This window comes from Danio aesculapii, chromosome 21 (assembly GCF_903798145.1).
Source record: "Danio aesculapii chromosome 21, fDanAes4.1, whole genome shotgun sequence".
Classification (NCBI taxonomy): domain Eukaryota; kingdom Metazoa; phylum Chordata; class Actinopteri; order Cypriniformes; family Danionidae; genus Danio; species Danio aesculapii.
Genome location: NC_079455.1, coordinates 38,278,614 through 38,301,585, shown reverse-complemented (window position 1 = coordinate 38,301,585; position 22,972 = coordinate 38,278,614). Strand labels below are relative to the sequence as shown.

Here is a 22,972-nt window from a genome sequence, read left to right as displayed (position 1 = left end):
AAAGTGACCTGGTGACTATTCTGCTAGACGAATGGCTCAAAATCCCTCTGTCCACTGTGGAGGATTTGTATCTGTCATTCCCAAGACAAATGGTTTCTGCACTGGCCACAAAAGGAGGCCCTGCACTATACGAATGAATTATTGTGGTTTAAAACCAGGCATTTCATTCTTATTGTCCAACCATTTGCCACCATTTTTATTTATTCTGTTTTGGTCCAGGTAAATAGTGTCATCATGCAAAATTCATTCATTTATTCATTCATTTTTCTTCGGCTTAGTCCCTTATTTATCAGGGGTAGCCACAGCAGAATGAACCGCCAACTATTCCAGCATATGCTTCACACAGCGGACACCCTTCCAGATGCAATCCAGTTCTGGGAAACACTCATACACGCTCACATTCACACATTCATACACCACAGCCAACTTATTTCATCCAATTAACTTACACCGCATGTCTTTGGACTGTGGGGGAAACCAGAGCACCTGATGGAATGTTTATCTTCTATATAAAATGCAATGTCCGTTTTGACAGCCTGATTACTATATCTCTGTGATTAAGATACAATTTTACTTTAATTACTTGCAATGAATTTTATTAGATCAGATTTGTGTATAGGGCGTTTTTGTATGCATTCCTAATAAATGCAGTGCAAATGTCAGTCATCCAGCAGGAAAGCTTGAACGTGCAGATGCTGCAAAAGAATAAAGCAACATCCAGCTCTAAATAACTCAGTCAAAATGATCAGAGAGCAATGAGGAGACGAGAGACAGTGTGTCTGGGAGTGTGTAGGTGTTACAGACGAGGAGCGATAGCAGGTAAAAAATTATAATGACAGAGAAACGCATCTGAATCATCCGCCAAATCAATCTGAAAAATCACACCCATCTCTCTTCCTCCCACAGGCACATGCAAAATGCTTTCTTCACAATGATGCAAATGCTAAGATGACACTTCACAATGAAACACAAAACTCCTTACAGAACAATAGAAAGCAAAAATGTGATTAATTAATTAATTACAGTTGTTTATTTAGTTGTGTGAATTAAAATTATGATGAGACGTGAAAGTCATTCTAATTGAAGGATCAAGCACAGCATTCAGTTACTCCAAACATAGAATAAAACCTATAACAGAATTGGATATCCAGACAATGCGGTCGGTCTGTTTTTAATCTCACATTAGTAAACAGCGCCATCACGTGTCCAAAGACTGAAACTCTTTTCAAACAATATTTTTTTTTAAAACAAATGCATTGCTGAACCTCATGCATTCATTCGCCTTCGGCTTAGTCCCTTTATTCATCAGGGGTCACCACGGTGGAATGAACCGCCAACTTATCCAGCATATATTTTACGCAGCGGATGCCCTTCCAGCTGCAAACTAGTTGGGAAACACCCATACATTCACACATATACACTACAGCCGATTTAGTTTATTCAATTCACCTATACCGCATGTCTTTGGACTGTGGGAGAAACTGTAGCACCCGGAGGAAACCCATGTCAAGACGGGGAGAACATGCAAACTCCACACAGAAATGCCAACTGACCCAGCCGGGACTCAAACCAGTGACCTTCTTGCTGTGAGGCAACAGTGCTAACCACTGAACCTCATTCATAACAGGAATAAAAGTTTGCAGACAAACTTTATGGTGTCTTGAGAAAGCCTCGTCTGAAAGTTTGAAGTAGTTTTACAGTTTAAATAATTGAAGAAGTTTTTAAGAAATTTGAAACAGTTGGCATGTTTCTAGTATGGATTTGCCATGTTTCTGGCTAAGGCATTGCAAGGGTGTTCTAAGTGGTTACTAAGGAGTTGCTAGGCCGTTGCTAGGCCGTTGCTAAGGTTTTCTGAGTGGTTGCTCGGGTGTTCTAGGTGGTTGCTAAGGCGTTGCTAGGCGGTTGCTAAGGTGTGCTGAGTGGTTGCTAAGGTGTTGAATATGCAGTTAACTTGGCAGTTGCTAACACAAAGTAGCATGGTTCTAGTATGAATTAGAATACTAGCATGTTGTTAGCATGGTTGTAGTATGAATTAGAATGCTAGCATGTATCTTGCATAAATTATCATGTTGTTAGCATGGTTCTAGTATGAATTAACATGTCACTAACATGTTTCTAGCATAAATAAGCATGTTGTTAGTATGAATCTAGTATGAACTAGTATGTTGTTAGTATAATTAGTATGTTTTAGTATGGATTAGTAGCATGAATTGTGGCTAATGCTAATGTTAGGTACTAATGCTAATAGTACTAATGCTAACATTGTTAGCATGAATAGTAGCATGAACTGATATGTTGTTAGTTTGTCCAATGTAAAGTCAATGGCAGTTTTTTACAATGCAAGTCTTTGGGACAGTTGCTAAGGTGCCGTTAGTGGTTTCTAGGATTGGTTGTCGGAGATTGGTAGTCGGAGTTAAATAAGCGTAATCTTAAGTCTGTATGATAATCTGGCGCAAAGTTATGAGGTCACAAAGTTTGGTCCGATGTTAAGTTAATGGAACTTTACGGAAGGTTTTTGGAAAACTGTAAGTCGGATCAGCTGGAAAAGATATAGCAACTCGAGTCAGACCAGTTTGGAGGTTTGGAGTTAGCTTGGTGGTTGAATTATCAACTGTCTTGGAGGACATGCATATAGAAATTAGTCTCAGGAGAAGACAGAAGAATAATAAGTTTATGTAGTAAAACAAAATGTTGGCTCTCAAAACTTTCTTCAAAACTTTACAATAGAAGACTGAAAAGGGGTAAAACTGGACAGTAGAAGACTAAAAAGGGGTAAAACTTGACAATAGACGACTAGAAAGGGCTAAAACTGGACAGTTGATGACTGAAAGGGCTAAAACTGGACAATAGGAGACTGAAAATGAGTAAAACTGGACAGTAGAAGAGTGGAATGGGGTAAAACTGGACAGTAGATGACTGGAAAGGGGAAAACTGGAATGTAGAGGACTGAAAAGGGGTAAAACTGGACAGTAGATGACTGGAAAGGGGAAAACTGGAATGTAGAGGACTGAAAAGGGCTAAAACTGGACAGTAGAAGACAGAAAAGGGCTAACTGTACAGTAGATGACTGGAAAGGGCTAAAACTGGATAATAGAAGACTGGAAAAGTGCTAAAACTGGACAAAAGAAGACTGAAAATGGCTAGCTGTACAGTAGATGACTGGCAATGTGTAAAACTGGACAGTAGAACACTGAAAGGGGTAAAACTGGACAATAGAAGACTGAAAAGGGAAAAACTGGACAGTAGAGGAGTGAAAATGGCTAAAACTGGACAATAGAAGACTGGAATTGGGTAAAACTGGACAGTAGAGGACTGAAAAGGGGTAAAACTGGACAGTAGAATACTGAAAAGGAGTAAAACTGGTCAAAAGAAGAAAACTGGTCAAAAGAAGACTGAAAAGGGCTAAAACTGGGCAGTAGAAGACTGAAAAGGGCTAAAACTGGGCAGTAGAAGACTGAAAAGGGCTAAAACTGGTCAAAAGAAGACTGAAAAGGGCTAAAACTGGGCAGTAGAAGACTGAAAAGGGCTCAAACTGGAAAAAAGAAGACTGAAAAGGGCTCAAACTGGACAAAAGAAGACTGAAAAGGGCTAAAACTGGACAGTAGAAGACTGAAAAGGGCTAAAACTGGACAGTAGAAGACTGAAAAGGGCTAAACCTGGACAGTAGAAGACTGGAAATGTGTACAACTGGGCAGTAGAAGACTGAAAAGGGCTAAAACTGGTCAAAAGAAGACTGAAAATGGCTAAAACTGGAGAATAGAAGACTGGAATGGGGTAAAACTGGACAATAGAAGACTGAAAAGGGCTACAACTGGACAGTAGAAGGCTGAAAAGGGCTAAAACTGGTCAAAAGAAGACTGAAAAGGGCTAAAACTGGGCAGTAGAAGACTGAAAAGGGCTAAAACTGGACAAAAGAAGACTGAAAAGGGCTAAAACTGGACAAAAGAAGACTGAAAAGGGCTAAAACTGGGCAGTTGAAGACTGAAAAGGGCTAAAACTGGACAGTTGAAGACTGAAAAGGGCTAAAACTGGACAGTAGAAGACTAAAAAGGACTAAAATTGGACAGTATAAGACTGAAAATGGCTAAAACTGGACAACAGAAGACTGAAAAGGGCTAAAACTGGACAGTAGAAGACTGAAAAGGGCTAAAACTGGACAGTAGAACACTGAAAAGGGCTAAAACTGGACAGTAGAATACTGAAAAGGGTAAAAGTGGACAAAAGAAGACTGAAAAGGGCTAAAACTGGGCAGTAGAAGACTGAAAAGGGCTAAAACTGGACAGTATAAGACTGAAAAGGGCTAAAACTGGACAATGGAAGACTGAAAAGGGCTAAAACTGGACAATAGAAGACTGAAAAGGGCTAAAACTGGACAGTAGAAGACTAAAAAGGACCAAAACTGGACAGTATAAGACTGAAAAGGGCTAAAACTGGACAATGGAAGACTGAAAAGGGCTAAAACTGGACAATAGAAGACTGAAAAGGGCTAAAACTGGACAGTAGAACACTGAAAAGGGCTAAAACTGGACAATAGAAGACTGAAAAGGGCTAAAACTGGACAGTAGAACACTGAAAAGGGCTAAAACTGGACAATAGAAGACTGCAATGGGGTAAAACTGGACAAAAGAAGACTGAAAAGGGCTAAAACTGGAAAAAAAGAAGACTGAAAAGGGCTAAAACTGGACAATAGAAGACTTGAAAGGGGTAACTGGACAGTAGAAGACTGAAAAGGGCTAAAACTGGACAGTAGAAGACTGAAAAGGGCTAAAACTGGACAGTAAAAGACTGTAAAGGGCTAAAATTGGACAGTAGAAGACTGTAAAGGGCTACAACTGGACAATAAAAGACTGGAATGGGGTAAAACTGGACAATAGAAAACTGAAAGCATGTAGATACAATGTAACTTAAATTCAACAAACAGACCATCAAAATAAAGTGTGATCCTCAGTTTTGTTTTGTAATAGCCAAGAGCTTACTTTTGATCACTTTACACACAGATTTCTCATCATTTTTATTTTTAAACCCTCAGGACTTGGCCATATATTATCCTGTCCTTACAAATGCATCTATGAAAATCTTATTTATTTAGATAATACATAAGTCTAAATTTCCAAATGTACACTTATGACAAAAAACCCATACATTCACAAAAAAAGTTTTGAATTGAATAAGTGCATTTGACTGTTTTTGTGTTTATTGTTTGACACTTTTAAAGAAAATATAAGAAAAATAAATAAAGAAAATATAAAAAAAGAAAGAAAGAATAATGCTTGTACAAAAATGATTAATGTAAAAAAATATTTTAAATGTGATTTTTTAAGGATTTTACAAACTTAATATGTGTAGAAAATTAACAGAATTATGTTAGCAATACTTAAAAGCATGGTCCACTGAATAATAGTAGCTGTGTGGATAATAGTACTGTGTAAATTATTAGGACAAATACATTTTATTTAAAAAAGGTTTGACGAACTTAAACCTACAAGTTGAAAATTTATAAAATTTGAAATTTCAAGAAACAATGAGTTCATGTTACTTGAAAGTTAAAGTTAAGAACATGCAAATTCTAATAGGACAAACTAAAAAGAAATAAGTTTGAAATATGGCGCATGCAAATAGTTGCCTCAATTTTTTAAAAGTGTTTTACAGTGTCGTTTTGTAAACCCATGTATAATATCAATACTCACCATCTCTGACTCCATCATTAACTCTCCATCCCAAATCCAGTGTGCTCCGCAGTACTGTGTCTTTAAGTGATTTCTGGAGGTAAGAGTCGGAAGGCAGAAGGGGTGCGCGCGCCCGTCCGTCCGCTCCCGTGTGTGGACTCTCCAAAAATGTGCTAAGAATCACAAAAGCCGGATCTCTTAGGCTGGAAATTAAACGCAACAGCTGTTCATCAGTTGTAAGGTGAGTCTCATCATGTTTCCTGTGGCGTGCATGCATAGGGCAGTTACTTCTGTGATCATTAGCTATTTTTTTTCCGGTAAACAGACACACAATACAAAGAAGGTTTTGCGGAATGAACCGGCGAGAAGTGGCGAGGCCCCGCGAGCGCTAGATGTTCGTCTCGAGGCGAACTTTAGCTTTCCTCCTTTCCTTTCTGTGATGCATTTTAGGGGGTCTGCTTTCGTAAATATAAACAAGACCACTGAAGTTCCCTTTAACAAATCTTTTTGGACGACTGACTGGTGTAAACACGGCCGAAGACACCGTGGCCGGCCGGCGGGAGACGCTGGTTTCCTCTACGGTGTCTCTTAGCTCCGCGCCCCGGTCGCGAGTGCAGGCAGAGCCGCGAGCTGCGTGTAGGGACAGCCCGGCGAGACGGAGCTCTGTCGGCGGCTCTCACAAGCTGGAAAAACACTATAACTTTCAGCAATTGAATTGCAAAGAAGATGCAATGTCTCCATTTGGTGGCAGTTTCACTGTGGCTTCATTCTGCATGGAGATATTTTGTAACAACTTACGGGAGTTTATTGTCTAAAGGGATGAAGGGGTTGAAGGCAGCGGAGGGGCCTCGGCTGCTGCACCGCTCCGGCATTGATGCATGTAGCCTAGCCGTGCACACTTACAAATTAGAATTTGGAGTCTTAATTAACGTAACGTACTGCAGCCGTTCTGATTACGATTTTGGTTTATTAATATTCACACATCAGTGATCGTTGTAGCATTTTAGGTGAGAGAGAAAAGAGGAGTATTATCGTATTCATTTCTCTCATCGGTTAACATGTGAAGAGATGATGATTTTAAAAATGTCACGCACTACAAACAGGGCGGTGTAAATGCAATAATTACGGTCATTTGACTTTAACTATTACGTAAAAATATTGAACGTATATAATTTAATTAGTTGGTTTCTGAAAATCTGAAAATACATCTTTTATTCTGTACACGTTGCCAAGTGAACAGCTAGCCACCAAATGCACTAAAGTGAAACAAAACACAGACAGACCTTTGCTTATTAAGTAATAAAATTAATAATTTATGGTTCAGTGATTCAGATTGATTTAGTAAGCATTCTAACAGATGCATAAGTGTTGATTCTCTAAAATAATCAGTTTATAAGAGCCATTCATTCAGCACTCATATTACACTAGATGGGCTGCTTCTGTCTGGGTGCAGTCACTAACCTAGCAACAAAGCTGCCAATTTTGAAACTTTGTTAGATACCCCTGCCCACCCACTATAGGTTATTTAAGGTTAGTATTCGTGTTATAGCCATTGAACCAAGTAACCAATTGTGTGATTAAAAATACAATACAGGAATACAAGATTAGTTGCATTTAGCACTTTTTTTTTCTACTGTGTTACCTGTCATGTTGTTCACCATATTTGAGTTGTAGGCCTACTTATTCGCCCTGGAGGTTGGACATTCATTCATTCATTCATTTTCATTTCGGCTTAATCCCTTTTATTAATCCGGGGTCGCCACAGCAGAATGAACCGCCAACTTATCCAGCACGTTTTTACGCAGCGGATGCCCTTCCAGCTGCAACCCATCTCTGGGAAACATCCACACACACTCATTCACACTCATACACTACGGACAATTTAGCCTACCCAATTCACCTGTACCACGTGTCTTTGGACTGTGGGGGAAACCAGAGCACCCGGAGGAACCCATGCGAGAACGTGCAAACTCTACACAGAAATGCCAACTGACCCAGCCGTTTTTAGCTGTTTTCAAGGTATACGGTGGTTTGGAAAAGTCAGGGTTTTAACATTTTTTGCTGCAGCGTTCCTACAGTATATGTAAGTTTGTTTTTTTTTTGTTTGTTTGTTTAGTTAGATTTTTAGGACAACAGTATCTTGAGCAGAAAAGATATCCAAAGATGCCACTTTAAATTGTAATGAATTCTGTGTTTTTGTAACTAATGAAGGCAGCAGAAGTCAATAATTCATTTGAATTATTTAGCCTGACATGTTTACTGCTCCAAAAAATGTAAAAGTTTCTCAAAATAAAATATATTGTGTTTAAAGGGGAAAAGTTTTTTTTTTTTTACCCAGACATTTAAAAAGTGCATATTTTAGAGCAGTAATCACAATCCCGTGAAACCGTGATATTTTTATCCAAGGTTATCATACCGTCAGAATCTTTTACCGGCCCATGCCTAGCGTGCAATGGGGAATGTTGTAACATCTGTTTGCTTTAATGTCAATAACTTTTTAAAATATTATTTGATACATTTATCTTCCATTTAAATTACAAACCTCAAACTGAATTGTGTAAATAATATAACACTAGGTTAAATTGTAGCATTTTGTGGAAGTGGGTTGTAATGTAACATTAATATATATATAAATAAACATCAGTTTAAAATTTGTAGATTCATTTATATTCATATTGAGAAAGTTATTTAGCATGATTTCATACATCCCCCCCAGTTAACTCCATTTAAACCATATTCCCCAACTTCAGCCTTTTAATTAAAAATGGGAAAAACAGAAATTTGTTTTTAAAACTTCATATTAGGCCTGTCACAATAATTAGTATATCGACATCACATGGACATAATCTCAATCATTTTTGGTGATGCATTAGCATATATATCTGGTAGCAGATATCACAGCCTCTGTTACTTTTCACCTTGCACTTTTTTGGTAATATTTATTTAGGATGTGCAATTTTACATTCTGATTCCAATGCCTCATTATTAAATTGTTTAAATGACTATAATTGAAATATTTAGTGTTTTTTGGAAGAGTGTACTTGCATTGTGATGATATTATATTGTTATTCTGGTATTAAATGGTCTTAAAATGACAATAATATTGTTTATCGCAATATATTGTGGTGCAATGTATGTCGTACGACAAAAAATAGGTATTGTGACAGGCCTACTTTATACAAGTTTAAAAAACTATAATGCTCCTAAAAATCTTATAGCGCATTGAATAAGTTGACAATTTGAAAACACTACAGTCTTTCCTATTTTACAGTCATTCCAGTCATCTATTTTTCCAGCTGTGGCAGCAGGCCTTTTACACAGATCATCCAACAACCTACGGCCTTTTTCAATTGTCGTGAGCGCAGCATTACAAGTTGAGATCGCATTCATGTAATATGAGCATGCAAATCTCTTTGCTTGCACACCGATTTCCTCTGTTCGTACACAACTTCTTGCACTCCCTCAAATATACGCTGCTCAAGCGCAGATTTTCTTGTGCGCTCTCAAATAAACGCTGCTGAAGTGTGATTTAGTGCGCTTATGTAATGAGTCTCCAACATTTATTAGATTTGCTAGGAATATTTATGAATGTCTCCAATAGACCTACAGAATAGCATTGATGCGTCTTGAATTAAAGCGAAACTGCTGTAAACTCCAGCAAGATAAAGTCATTGTATGCAGAGCCATAGACCTTTATCTATAAATAAAGTATAATTATGGAAACTCTGTTCATCATAACTGAACGCTACGTTGTGTTTGCTGGCCTCACACATCGCGCAGCCCTGTCAGTCAGTCAGCACGTAACCTTAAAGGGTTAAACAAAAAACACACAGCACTACTACGATTACAGAAAAATTATCTCTATTATAATTCACTTAAATTTTAATACATTTTGGTGCGATTATAGCCTACTATAAAAGAAAAAAACGGCAACAGCTGAAGGTTTGAATGAGAAGCTGTAATGTAGTTGTGGTGGGAATGAATTTTGGTGTAGCGCCCAGCCATCGAAGAATGAATGTAGCAGAAACCATGCAGTACCTCATTCTTTTAATGTTTTAAAGCCATTAATATTTTAAATATATATGTTTATTTACTCTGCCAATCTCTAAATGTTTTACAATTACATGTTCTTAAATGAATATTTCTGCTTCTTCCTTTTAGGATGTAAACAAGATCACCGGTGGAGCTTCCCCATGCACCTACATCCCTTCCATTCTGATTGTCTAGAATGTTCCTGAAGACGGTTCCTCCGGCTGTGGCTATTCATTCAGAATGGAGGTCCAGTAAGAGCTGCAGCCTGCCTCTCTATTTCAATGACAGTGCCTCCGACAGCGACCTTGCCTCAGTTAGTGGCACCCCATTCCCACAGAAGATCCAGATGATAATTGAGAGCCTTCACAGTACCCAGTCTTCGGGCATGAATGAAAACGAGCAGGCTGAAAAGGCTGCTCATTCCAGTCACGAGGCTGGCTACAAGGGTCAGATGCGACTCATGGACATGTCGGCGAGAACCCGGCGATCAGGGTCAGACACTAAGCTGCAGAACAACAGGTCTGATGCTGGTGATGATTCTGATAGTGATGACTCTGTGGACAGGAGCATTGAGGAGGCCATTCAAGAGTATTTAAAAGAGAAGGTGGACCACAAACGCAAAGGGGATCCAGTGACAAGTTCGCCCCCAGCGCCCAAACTTCAGCGGAGGGAACCAGATGCTCCGAAGCAACAGACACATTCCAGCAGTGCTAAGGTGCTGACTGCTAGCAATCATATCCAGAGACTCTCAAGTGGGATGGTGGCCTTAAAAAAGAAAGTCAAAAAGAAGCAGCTGAGCAAAGAAAATCCCTTTAAGAAAGCAGATGCGAGTAAAGTTTTGCCCGTAAAAAGTCTTCCTCCACCCAGAGCTAAAAAAGGATCCTCCTCGTCTTCTGAGATGGACAAGTCTCCACCGCGTCTTGTCATTAAAGAGGAAGAGGAATGGCTTGATTCAAGCAGCGACGATGGCATTGAAGAAGAGATTCAGAGATTTCAGCAGGAGAAAAAAGAAAAGCAGGAAGGTGATAGAGATGTTCAGAGATCTCCACAAAAAATGAAGGACTCCGATTCAAGCAGTGATGAAGGTATCGAGGAAGCCATCCGTCGCTTCAAGGAAGAAAAACACAAGCAGAAGAAAAATAAAAGTCTTCTCAAACCTGCCCAACTTGTGCCTGCACAACGTAGCAAACCAGCCGTTGCTTCTCCAGAACGCATGAGCACTCAACCACTCAAAGTGCTGTCCAAGAAGAACAACATAAAGAAATTGTCAACCAATAAGTCAAATCTCCCAACACCACTGTCCGTAAGCCACTTTCTGAACAAGTGTACATCCCAGCCCACTAAAGCAAAAACCATTACAGCTTCTCCAACAAACCCAAAACAAGCCCAGACAGAACATCAGATCCACTCCAGTCTGAAGGTCAACACTGCTGAACTAATGTGTGCAGAGGCCATTCTGGACATCTCCAAAACCGTCATGCCTGAAGTGTTTGAGTCAAGCTTAACTATTGCTAATAGAAATTTGCTTCCGACACCAGCGTTCACCTCTGTCGCACCTCCCGAAGATAAAAGCGATGACAGCTCCATTGACAGTGAGGACGGCATTGAACAAGAGATAAGGAAATTTTTGGAGCATAAAGCAATGATGAACAAAGAGCTTCCAGCAACAGCAGGTGCACCTCCACCAGCTTCAGAAGATCCCTCAGCAAGTAAAGAGCCAAAGAAGAAGCTGAAAGAAACCCAAGCGAAAAAAACAGTCAGGCTCTCCTTGTCAAAAAAGCGCAAGTTCAAAGAGGAACAATGCAAACTTTCCAGAGATCAAGACATGGTTTTGAATGTTAAAGAGGAGCCTCCTGGGACACCTCTGATCCACAGTGACTCCACCAGACCTGAGCTTTCTACCACTCCCACTGCGATGTCACATTCAAGCAGTGTGAAAAATAACAAACTGAAGCAGAACTCTCCTCCTCGCAAGGGTGCAGATGATGTAACTAAAGACAAAGTTTCCTCTTGTAGTGCATCCAGCCCAAAGGCTGGTATTGGCTCTGAGAGAAATGACAGCAGTGACAAAAGCAGCTCCTTGGACAGTGATGAGGATTTAGATGCAGCAATTAAAGACTTACTTAAGACGAAGAAAAAAGTCAAGAAGAAGGTACGGGACTTGAAGGCAAGAAAAAGTGACAAACCTTTTGAGGTGTTATCTTTGGATGCCATGAAAAAGCAGAAGTCTTTAACAGAGCAGAAGAGTATCCCACTTAACAAGCTTGTTAAATCTAGCATCTTGAAAGGTGGCAAAGAATCCCTGAACATTCAGGCTAAAAATGACAAGGGGCCTAAAACCAAACCAGTTAAAGGCAAATGTGAAGTTCAAAACTTCAAGCTTTCTAAAAGCCTTTCACAAACTGACAAGGTGACCGGGAATGGAGGGATTTCCTCAGCCCCAGGTGGAGACACACTTTCACCCAGTCTGCATGCAGATGACAACAGTGATGTGGACAGCGATGATAGCATTGAGCGAGAGATCAGAAGATTTCTAGCTGAAAGAGCTAAGGTGTCTACACCTATAACCACAAACATCAAACATGAGGAGAAGGGCACAAACTCCTCCTCTGCAGAGACTGAGAAAAAAACAGATCTTCAAAAGACTCAAATTGAAACTTCAGTATCTGCTTCGACATCAACCTCCAGTAGACTCTGGAAGACTGAACTCACAGGCATGTCCACAAAATCTACAGAAACACCTGCAGAACTCAACAAGGGACCAGTCCTGACGCCAGGCAGCTCTTGCATTATGGGTTTCAGGAGGACTGAAAGTCAAAAACTTGAGAACTCTGCTCCAAGAGATCCAATCAATGGCAGCTCCCAGACAGGCAAGGACACTCCGACAAGTCATGCCATCAAATCTAATTCCTTCACACCACCATGTTTGAACTCAGAAACTGCTCGGCCATTGGGTCACCAGCACCAGAACCTGTTCCTGATGAGGCCTGTTAACAACAGAATGAGTGAAACTTCCTCAAGAAACAGTAATGACATTCCCATCAGCCACCAGAGTAGATCAGCCCCAAGGATACCTTTGAGGGAAGTCATTACTTCCCTTTGTCCCTCGCCTCTCTCAAAAACTCAGATTAATTCCCCTGCTGTTGACCTTTCAACCTCTGTACCTCCATTGAGCAGGAGAGAGGGTGTTTACATGCATAACCGCCTGAAAAGGGACCGACATTTCTCTGATAGGCCACACATATCCTTCAGCACCTCACATCTGTGCCAGCCCTCGCCAGAACTGCAGTCCCGCCAGGGCATTAGTGTAATTCAGGTTCAACGGGACCAGGCAGTGTTATTTCAGTCGACGAACCGCCTGCAGGTCAGCCAAACTGAGGCCACTGCAAGTTTAGCAGAAATACAAAGGGAGGGAGGAAGTGTTAGCAAGGAGGAAAAAGAGCAGGAAGATGAGGAAGAGAAATGTATTGATGAGACAGATGTAGAGTCAGATGAGGAAAGGAAAGATCAGAAGACAAAAGACACGAGCAAGCAGACCAATAATCAGTGAGTACCTATATTTGTTCTTTCCGAATACACACACATATCAGTGATCGAGGAGAAATCCCAATGCATATCCAAGCTATTTATCCATCTAAGATGCAAAATCTTGAACAAATTGTCTTTAATTGAAGTGATTTAATGAGTGTGTTGGTCATTAGTTCAGATGGATGACCCACAAGTATTTTGAAAGATCTTTCCAAACATTCAGCCGAAATTTTCCTTCGGTGTAAAACATTAGCTGATTATTTTAGCATTAGCCTGACGGACTGCGGCGCTGGAGTTCATCCTGCATTATCATCATTTCTGTCTTTTTTGTACTGTATTGTTTAGGTTCCAAGGGACATCACGTAGGAGTCTTTAAGTGTACCACATCCTCTCTCTTTTTTTTTTTTATGTTTGTACATTTATAAATATATTTAAAAGCAGACGCGATGTCATAAAAAGAGATTAAACTTGTTTATTGTTTTCGTCTTGTATTTTCTCTGCAGCATTTCTGAATGGATTCTGCTTTACAAACTTTGCTTGACAACTTTTTCAGATTCGTATCGTTTTTAGATTGTCATATTCAAGACTATGAAAAGTAAATGACGGTTTCTAAAAAGATTTATGACCATGTCATTGCTGAGTTTACATATTGAATAGTTTTCCAGGTTTAAAAAATATAGATTAATCAGATTTTGTTTTTCTGCACATTAGGGTTGTCATGACACTGGAATTTGCCACCCATCATACTGAAATATTAAAAATGTCTATCTCCCGCTAACATTTGAGCGCTGTTGAGCACATTCTTAAGCGGCGCTGATTTGCTATTGTGTTCATGTGCTCAACAGAAATAACTGTGATTGGCTGTGAAGGTCATCAGTTCACCGAACTTATCGATGTTTACTTGGTGTATAGATACAGGGACACTGGAGCATTTCAAAGTCACGTCGATCAGCTGGTTAGGCTATAAACTGGCATATGAGTAATCCGCTGATGAATCGTGACATTAAAGCACTCCAGTGTCCCTGTATTTGTGATTACACTCAGTAAACAGCAGTGTCAATGGCCAATAGACAATATTATAACGAATCGCAATTTAATTTATGTCAATAACAATAATAAGCTCTGGACTTTTTTTACTCCATATTGATCTAAGAGCCAATCACACAGCAGAAAGGTGTAACAATGGGAATATAGAAGTGTGTTGATATTACAGATGCACCGAATTTTAGGCTGCCAAAAGTTATCGTCCACTGAAAATGTTATGTTATTTAATGGACCCTCTAATTTTTGTGGCTTCAACATGCCAGATCCATAATCCCGATCTGTTCCTGGACCTCGTAATTCACAAATTAAGCACTGGTTACAGCCTTATTCCAAAATGGATTAAATTCATTTATTTCCTCAAAATTCTACACACAATACCCCATAATGACAATGTAGAAAAATTGTTTTTGAAATTGATGCAAATTTATTAAAAATAAAAAACCTGAAAAATCACAAGTACATAAGTATTCACAGCCTTTGCTCAATACTTTGTTGATGCACCTTTGACAGCGATTACAGCCTCAAGTCTTTTTGAATATGATGCCACAAGATTGGCACACCTGTCTTTGGGAACCTCTCAAACTCTATAAGGTTGGATGTGAAGGCGTTCCAGGAGGGCAGTACCTTCCTTCTGGCCACTCTACCATACCATACAGGCCTGATTGGTGGATTGCTGCACAGATGGTTGTTCTACTGTAAGGTTCTCCTCTCACCACAGAAGAACGCTGGAGCTCAGACAAAGTGACCATCGGGTAATTGATCACCTCCCTGACTAAGGGCGTACTCACACTATCTACAGTTGCCTTGAACCAGGCTGAAGCATGCGTGTCCCTCTCCCGTCTCCCCGACGGTCCGAACTCACATTACATTCAGGCCTGGGCACGCTTTCGTCATCAATGATGCGTTGTTCAGTTAGCGCTTTCGCTCAGCACAGTGGATATTTCTTTAGTTATATTGTTTTAGTCGTTTGGGATACAGTGATACGCAGTCAAATATTTCACCGAACAGATTAGCCACTTTTGACGCTCATAAACAACCATAAATTAGGAATTTGGAGGTTTGCTAAAGGTGCAGCTGTTGTGTTGTGAGGGGTTTGCGTCTTTAATAATCTACGACAGTTTGCGATCATTGAACATTAAGAATGATGTATAAATCCAAATGAAACAGTCCCTTAAAAGTCACATCTTGTCTTCAGTTTCGGGCTCAGGCGCGGTACGCTTGTAGTGGTGGTTCCAAACATCTTCCACTAACGGATGATGGAGGTCACCGTGATCATTGGAACTTTCAGAGCAGCAGAAGTTTTTCTGTAACCTTCCACAGCCTTGTGCCTCGAGACAATTTTGTCTCTGAAGTCTACAGACAATTAATTTGTCTTCATGCTTGGTTTGTGCTTTGACATGCACTGTCAACCCTGGGAACTTTATATAGACAGGTGTATACCTTTTCAAATCATGTCCAATCAATTGAATTTACCACAGGTGAACTCCGATTAAGCTGCTGAAACATCTCAAGAATGATCAGTGGAAGCAGAATGTACCTGAGCTCGATTTAGAGCTTCACAACAAAGGCTGTGAATACTGATGTACATGTGATTTTTCAGGTTTTTATTTTTAATAAATTTGCAACAATTTCAAAAACTCTTTTTTTCACATTGTCATTATGGGGGATTGTGTGTAGAATTTTGAGGAAACAAATGAATTTAGTCAATTTTAATTAAGGCTGTCACATGAAAAAGTTATTAAGCTCTATGAAAACTTTCCAGATGCACTGTACATCATTATTATTCAATATGGAAAAGAATTAATCGAGATCGCATTTTTGCCATTTTGGCGTTTTTTAAATTTCAGTATCGACTGGTACCGAATTCCAGTATTATGATTCGTGATAACCCTACTTCACATCCTAGCTAACAGTTAAATGCAATTTGCATCTTGTGTTAAACTGAAGGACTGCAGAATGTAATGCCCAAGAGAATTAAGCTATTTTTTTATGTGCAACAGCTTATTTTCAGATGACGAATGGTTCTTAAGAACCACCTTTATGGTAAAAAATCTTACCTTGCCTAACATCACAACCTCCGGAACGATATTTATACTTACTTCTGAGTAATGTTAAATGAGATTTTTAAATCTAGAAAATCTGCTCACTGCAACTCATGCAGAATGAGCTGTTCTTCTGCAAATTGTTCTATTAAATGGTGTGGTGTATAATAAACAGCCATTAACTTGCTATTATACTTTGGTCACTTTTTACAATAAGGTTCCATTAGTTAGTTAAAGGGGCAGCACGGTGGCAAAGTGGTTAGCACTGTCGCCTCAGCAAGAAGGTCGATGGTTCGAGGCTGGGCTGGGCCAGTTGGCATTTCTGTGTGGAGTTTGCTTGTTCTCCCCATATTCGTGCTGCGGTTTCCCCCACAGTCCAAAGACATGCACTATAGGTGAATAGGGTATATGCAGAGCTAGTGTTTCTTCCCATGCTGATAAACTTCCGGTGAACAATTAATGTGACTTTTTTCAATTTTATACGATTCCTTTTACAGCGTCGATGTTGTAATATGATTAAAATATAATCAGTTAAATAGACTTTGGCATTCATTTAGTTGTGTAAACCGAGATGGAAAGCCATTTACTTGCACGCGCCCGTCAGAATCAGCAGGCGAGCGCAGAAACGCCATTGGAAATACAAAGAAATTTTTATATTTTAAAGACATAGCGCGGAACAATGTATTTAATGCAGTGCTTCTTCTACGTTCTGAGACCCACTTTATATCATATATCATTTAGTCAGTGAAGATTGTTGATTTTTTTTTTACGCCAATTTTGTAACGACATACAGTTCACCGGAAGCTATGGCCCAGGTTACTGACAAATTAAAAGTCCTTTTACATGCTTCTGCATATACCCTATTGGGTAAACAAAATTGGCCGTAGTGTATGAGTGTGTGTGTATGGGTGTTTCCACGTACTGGGTTGCAGCTGGAAGGGCAACCTATGCCAGAATAGTTGACGGTTCATTCCGCTGTGTCAACCTCTGATAAATAAGGGACTAAGCTGAAGTAAAATGAATGAATGAGTTAGTTTTAGTTGATGTATTTACCAACACAAACTAAGAATGAACAATACTTGTACAGTATTTATTAATCACAGTTCAACCTTTAATAATGCGTTATTAAAACCGAAGTGCTTGTTAATTTATTATTGTCATTAACATTAATAAAGATGAATAAATAAATGTATTGTTTGTTCATGTTAGTAAATACATTTACTAATAAAATCTTATTGTAAAGTGTCACCAAAATATTATACAAAAATAATGCCATTAGCAACTATTATAACCTTAACTTTTTTAACCTTTGAATTACTAACGTGCCCTCAACAAATGCATTTTCTGCCCCTGATGTGCCCTTTTAACATTTGTTACGTAATTAGTTAGTTTTTCTTTTTCATAATTAGGCTTTTATTTTTATACCACTGGACTTACAAGACGTTTATATCAGACTGTACATATAAGAAAGCTCTCTCTGTGTCTTTTTGCACATATTTGCATACTTATCAAAAGTCACACCTCGCTCATCTCTCTCTTTCTCTGCACCTGTTTCTCAGTTCCTGTTTCAGTTGCTTATTATATGTAAGTGTTTCCAATGTGAAAAGAATGTTATTTATTTTTGTTTATAGAAGAGAAGAAAGTACAGACTCATGCTGACTATGCTGGGCATTGCCAGTTTTCATAAATATTTTGCAAAAATAAAAGTAAAGAAGTTTTTTGGTCCCCTGTTCTGCACAGAGAAAAACTCAAACTGTATCTCTGAAGATGTATAATAAAAATTGACTTTGACACACGAGGCTCGATGTTTCTTAAATGAATGTTTGGATGAATATCTTTATATGTTAGCATGCATGAATATGTCCGTTTGAATGTGTTTCAGCATGTCAAAAAAAAAGACTTAAGGTTCATCGCAAATCGCATAATTATGCACTGCTCTATGCCATTTTTTAGTATAAATAGGGTAAATAGTGCATTTACAATTCTAAAAATAAAAGTGCAGTTTAATTACGCTGTGATGATGCACTTATTCAGCCGGTATAATGAAGTGTGTGATGACTTCACACACTCATCAGCCGCTACTTTGCTCATGTAGCGGAAGGGGCGGAGCTATCATGCACTCATGTTGGATTACTTTATTTAGTTTAAATTTGTGAATGCAAAACTCTCCTACGAGAGTGGTTTTACTGCCTCCTGATGGTGAATGCGGTTATATGGTAGGGATTATTTGTTACTTTGGTCATTTATTTAGTTAATTTGGCAACCGTCAAACGTCATTTGGAAAACGGTTTGAATTTCCTCTTAGTAATAAAACTTGTCAGTGTTGCATTTAGGATGACACTACATATACTGTTGAGTGTGTAATTGCATAAGTACATAGTGTGTAGTGTGCCATCGCGATGTCGCAGCTTCTGTGATTTCTTATGAATGCAATGTAAAGTAAATATATAATTTTATTAAATGTGTTTATTAATTTTGTTGACTCAATGTGATTTCATAATGTATTGTTGACTAATTAAGCAGTGTTGAAATTAATGACGCATAACATTTCTTTAGTGGTTAAAGTTGAAAAGAGTTTTTTTAATCTAATATTTAATATTTATTTTTAGCATGTGTGATGTTTAATGTTATTTTTAAAGGGAAAAATACTGAATATCATACATTTTTAAAGTGATTTACAGAATGCATCCACTAACATGTCATTTAGTGTAATGATACATCAAAATTTATATTCATTAGTTCATACATCAAAAATATCATTCAGATTCATTTGGTGGCATAATAAAAGTCACTAATTAATTATCTTTTGCAAATCCTTGAAACTGAATTGTTACCCATTTGTTAGCAAGGAGACTGTAATTACGACTGCACAATATATAATTTCAGCATTATATATATGTATGCATCCGCAAAAGTCCCATCACAGGATCTGCAATGTTGAGTCTGGATTATAGTTAAATTTATTATATGTATTTGTTTCTCATTTAAATTTCAGAATTTTAAAGCATTAAATAATATTAATACCAATAATGATATTAAGTTTATTTTATATAGCGCCTTTCCTATATATATAAAAATAAAAATGTAAACACAAACAATTAGTACAGTTTGTAACTTTAATTTAAATACATTTTTTGAATGACAAATATTATGAAGACTGTGTCATTTTACATTTAAGTTTCTTGTTTCTGTACACTGTAACACAGACTCCCCAGGAAACCCTAAAGCACTGTTTGTTTCACGTTTATTTTTGCTCTGTTAAATGTGTACTTGCTTGTAGAACATTTTAATCAATCTAAATTAACAAATTGCTTTCAAATAAAGCTATTCAAGTCATCTTGTGAATTTGTATTCATATCGTTATATATATATATATATATACACACAAACAGTTATTAATGACAATTATTAGTCAGAATTATTAGGCCCCCTTTTATTTATTTATTTAATATATCCCAAATTATGTTTAACAGAGCAAGGAAATTTTCACAGTATGTCTGATAATATTTTTTCTTCTTATTTGTTATAATCGCGATGTCAGATTTTTCCAGTTTCGTGGAGCCCTAATTGTAATAATAAAAACACAATAACACGTGTACAGTTTAGTGTGTTCAATTATTTGTTTGCATTTATTAATCAGAATAAGTTGATTTACTTTTAAAAACAAATATAGCGGTTAAGCTGAATGTCGATGGGGCATTTTTTCAGCCACATTTTTTGTCTTCTCAAAGTGAATTTTGGAAATCTGCATTTAATAAGATTAATATGTATATAAAATGCCTATATATGCATAGAGACACCAAAATTTGAGACATCTTGTCACTTTCTGTCATATACTTTACACCAGCGGTGTCAAACTCAGTTCCTGGACATTTCCACAGCTCTGCACATTTTAGTTCCAACCCTGCTTCAACACACTTACCTGTAGGTTTTTAAAAAAGCTTGAAGGACTCAATTAGTTTAATCTGGTGTGCTTAATTACGGTTGGAACTAAACTGTACAGAGCTGCAGCCCTCCAGAAACTGAGTTTGACATCTGTGCTTTAGACAGTGCAAGATACATTTTTGGATTTCACTTGAATGTGCAAATTCAGTTTTATTTAAGCTGTAAGGTGAAAGTAAATTCCCATGCATCCTAATAAATTGCAGCATACATTATATATATATATATATATATATATATATATATATATATATATATATATATATATATATATATATATATATATATATATATTCATACATCTGCCAATCTCATTAATGTGCATTATTATTCTGACTGCACAGTGTTTCAAGAAAATAAACACGCTTTGCATTTATAATATCAGTAATCAGATTAAGTTCACCTTTATACAGCACACGGATGCAGACACTGTATGTGTAAATCTCTCTTCTGTGTGCTTCAGGTCTTTGTCCACATCAATAGACCCAGGGATCTTGTTAAGTCCATATATCGCCCTGAACACTGCGGAAAGGTGTCTGAAATTCAAAACCAGACGCATGCGAATTCAAAAGCAGCTACAGGTATGAAAAATGCTGAAAGATTGTGTTAAACATGGAGGGTTTTACTTTTACACACAATCATTTAACAGATTTGATTCACTTGAGTGAAAGGGAATATATATGTAGTCTACCGAATTATTGACATCTTGATTCTGTGTGTGTGTCTGTATGTGTGTGTGTGTGTGTGTTCGTGTTGTAGGCAAAGCAGACAGTCAAACGAAGGCTGCAGTTTGTGGTCAGTGTGTTAAGGTAAACACCTTACTCCATTTACACATGTAATAGGTGTTCATACAAAACATCTTTAGATACTTTGTTTGTTAACTCTTTCCCTGTCAGCGTTTGTTTTTTTGTTGCCGGCCAATTTTGATTATTTTCACCTAAATTTGACGGCCATCAGAAAATGTTCTGCTAGGACTAAAGTATATATATATATCAAAAAACCAAGCCTCTGCTTAAAAAAAAAGTATTGTGTCTTTATGTGGTCATGTTTTATTCTCAAATGCATGTAGGTTTCATTAAAAATGCAACATTTTTGACAAAACGAGAGAATTTGTTATGATTATGCCAAAGGAACTTTTCATTTTTTATCCACAATCTTACATTTTATTTTTCTGATCATCTTATATTTCGTAGTGCTGCATCCCAATTCATGTACTTATACTACGCCCCCAAAAGTATGTACTTTTTGTGAAGGAAAAATACATACTTTTGAGTGTGTACAGAACAGTATGCAAGCTTTGGGACATACTACTTCCTCATTAGCAGATCTTTATGTTGCTTATATGAGCCCTGTCAATCATCCACACATCATCCACATTTCTGTCATATTTAATTTCCTACCTTCTTGGAGAAGCAGCAGCAGGTTAATCTCCCATTCACGAGTCTTTCATGCAGAGCAATCTCCTCAGCTATTTGGATAATTATGCATTCAGATGTTGGTGTCCAAACACGTCTTTTATATAAGTTCAGTGTTGTTGTTGCAGATGAAATATAACACAGAAAATGTGATTTAAATATTGACAGTTTTAGTGATTACTAAGTTATGAATGATACTGCGCTACTTGAGTAAAAAAAAAATGCTTCGCTACTGAAAAGCTATTGGATTTATAAAGTAGCAACACTACCGTCACGCTACTGCCCAACACGTTATGATAACATGATATCGTTGCTTTCGGTTATTTCCTCAAGATAAATATAAAAAAATAACGCAACTGGACTAACTACAGCAGTCGCCATCATCGATCCCATATGAAGTAAGAGCTTGCTATGACATATGATGACGTGTGCTGGTGTTGAAGTGCTGTCCCATTTCTTAGGGGTAAAATTTGAAGCTCTTTCCTTTCACACTCTTTTTCAAGAGCCAAGGTAGGGGTAAAAAAAAAATTGGGATTGGGCCTATGTATGACACAAATACACTGCTTAGTTTGTTCACAAGGTGTCAACACTGAAACAATCCATTGTTTCACAGTCAGAAATTAATGGAGACTGAATAAAAACAACGAACTACTGAAGACGCCAAAACAATACTCTGAATTATAATAGGAATTATATCAATATTTTCCACAGCTTGTTGTCATTTTCTGCAAATAAAGGCTCGAGAATGATGATATTCGTGTTATCAATAGTTTACTAAATAAGACTGAAGATGACAAAGCAATACACAGTTGTTGACTGGGTTTAAATGAGTACAAAGGCATTTTGGGAATTGTATACATATTTCTCCACAGCTTGTTGTCATTTTCTGCAAATAAATGCTCGAAAATTATATTCTTATTGTCAATAGTTTACAAAATAAAACACAAATGAACATTTTACTCAATACACACTTAAAGGCCTAATGGCTAATTCGGTGAACTGGTGATAATAATATATTATGATGTTGGTTTTTGGCTTAAGAACTGAAGTGTAATTTGTAATTTAAGCTAAACTTGTCTAATGTTTTGTTTTGTTACAGATAACCTGAAGCCACTAGAAAGTACAATGACGGAGGTTCTTGAGTTCAACATAATATTGTCATCCATACTTTGTTATATGTATGATGAATTGTTCTTGTTTTTACCTATTTTTTATCAACTGTTTCTCGTTTCCATCGTAAGTCGTTCGCTGTACTCTAATAATTAACACTGGGGTTTTTTAAATAAAGTGTTTTATAAGTTCA

The 22,972-nt window shown here is 37.7% G+C and overlaps 1 protein-coding gene across 2 annotated transcripts; it reads left to right on the top strand.

Annotated features, from left to right (window-relative positions):
• Positions 1-5,777: 5,777 nt before the first annotated feature.
• ppp1r26 (protein phosphatase 1, regulatory subunit 26) lies at positions 5,778-22,901 on the top strand. Of its 2 annotated transcripts, XM_056446035.1 has the most exons (5): positions 5,778-5,907; positions 9,828-13,244; positions 20,718-20,835; positions 21,014-21,063; positions 22,769-22,901. In XM_056446035.1, exons 2-5 carry the CDS (start codon positions 9,895-9,897, stop codon positions 22,770-22,772), a joined length of 3,522 nt encoding a protein of 1,173 aa, XP_056302010.1. In that variant the 5' UTR covers positions 5,778-5,907; positions 9,828-9,894; the 3' UTR covers positions 22,773-22,901. The 2 variants fall into 2 exon arrangements, with proteins under 2 accessions (XP_056302010.1, XP_056302011.1); XM_056446036.1 differs by lacking the exons at positions 20,718-20,835; positions 21,014-21,063; positions 22,769-22,901 and having other exon boundaries at positions 9,828-18,108.
• Positions 22,902-22,972: the final 71 nt, after the last annotated feature.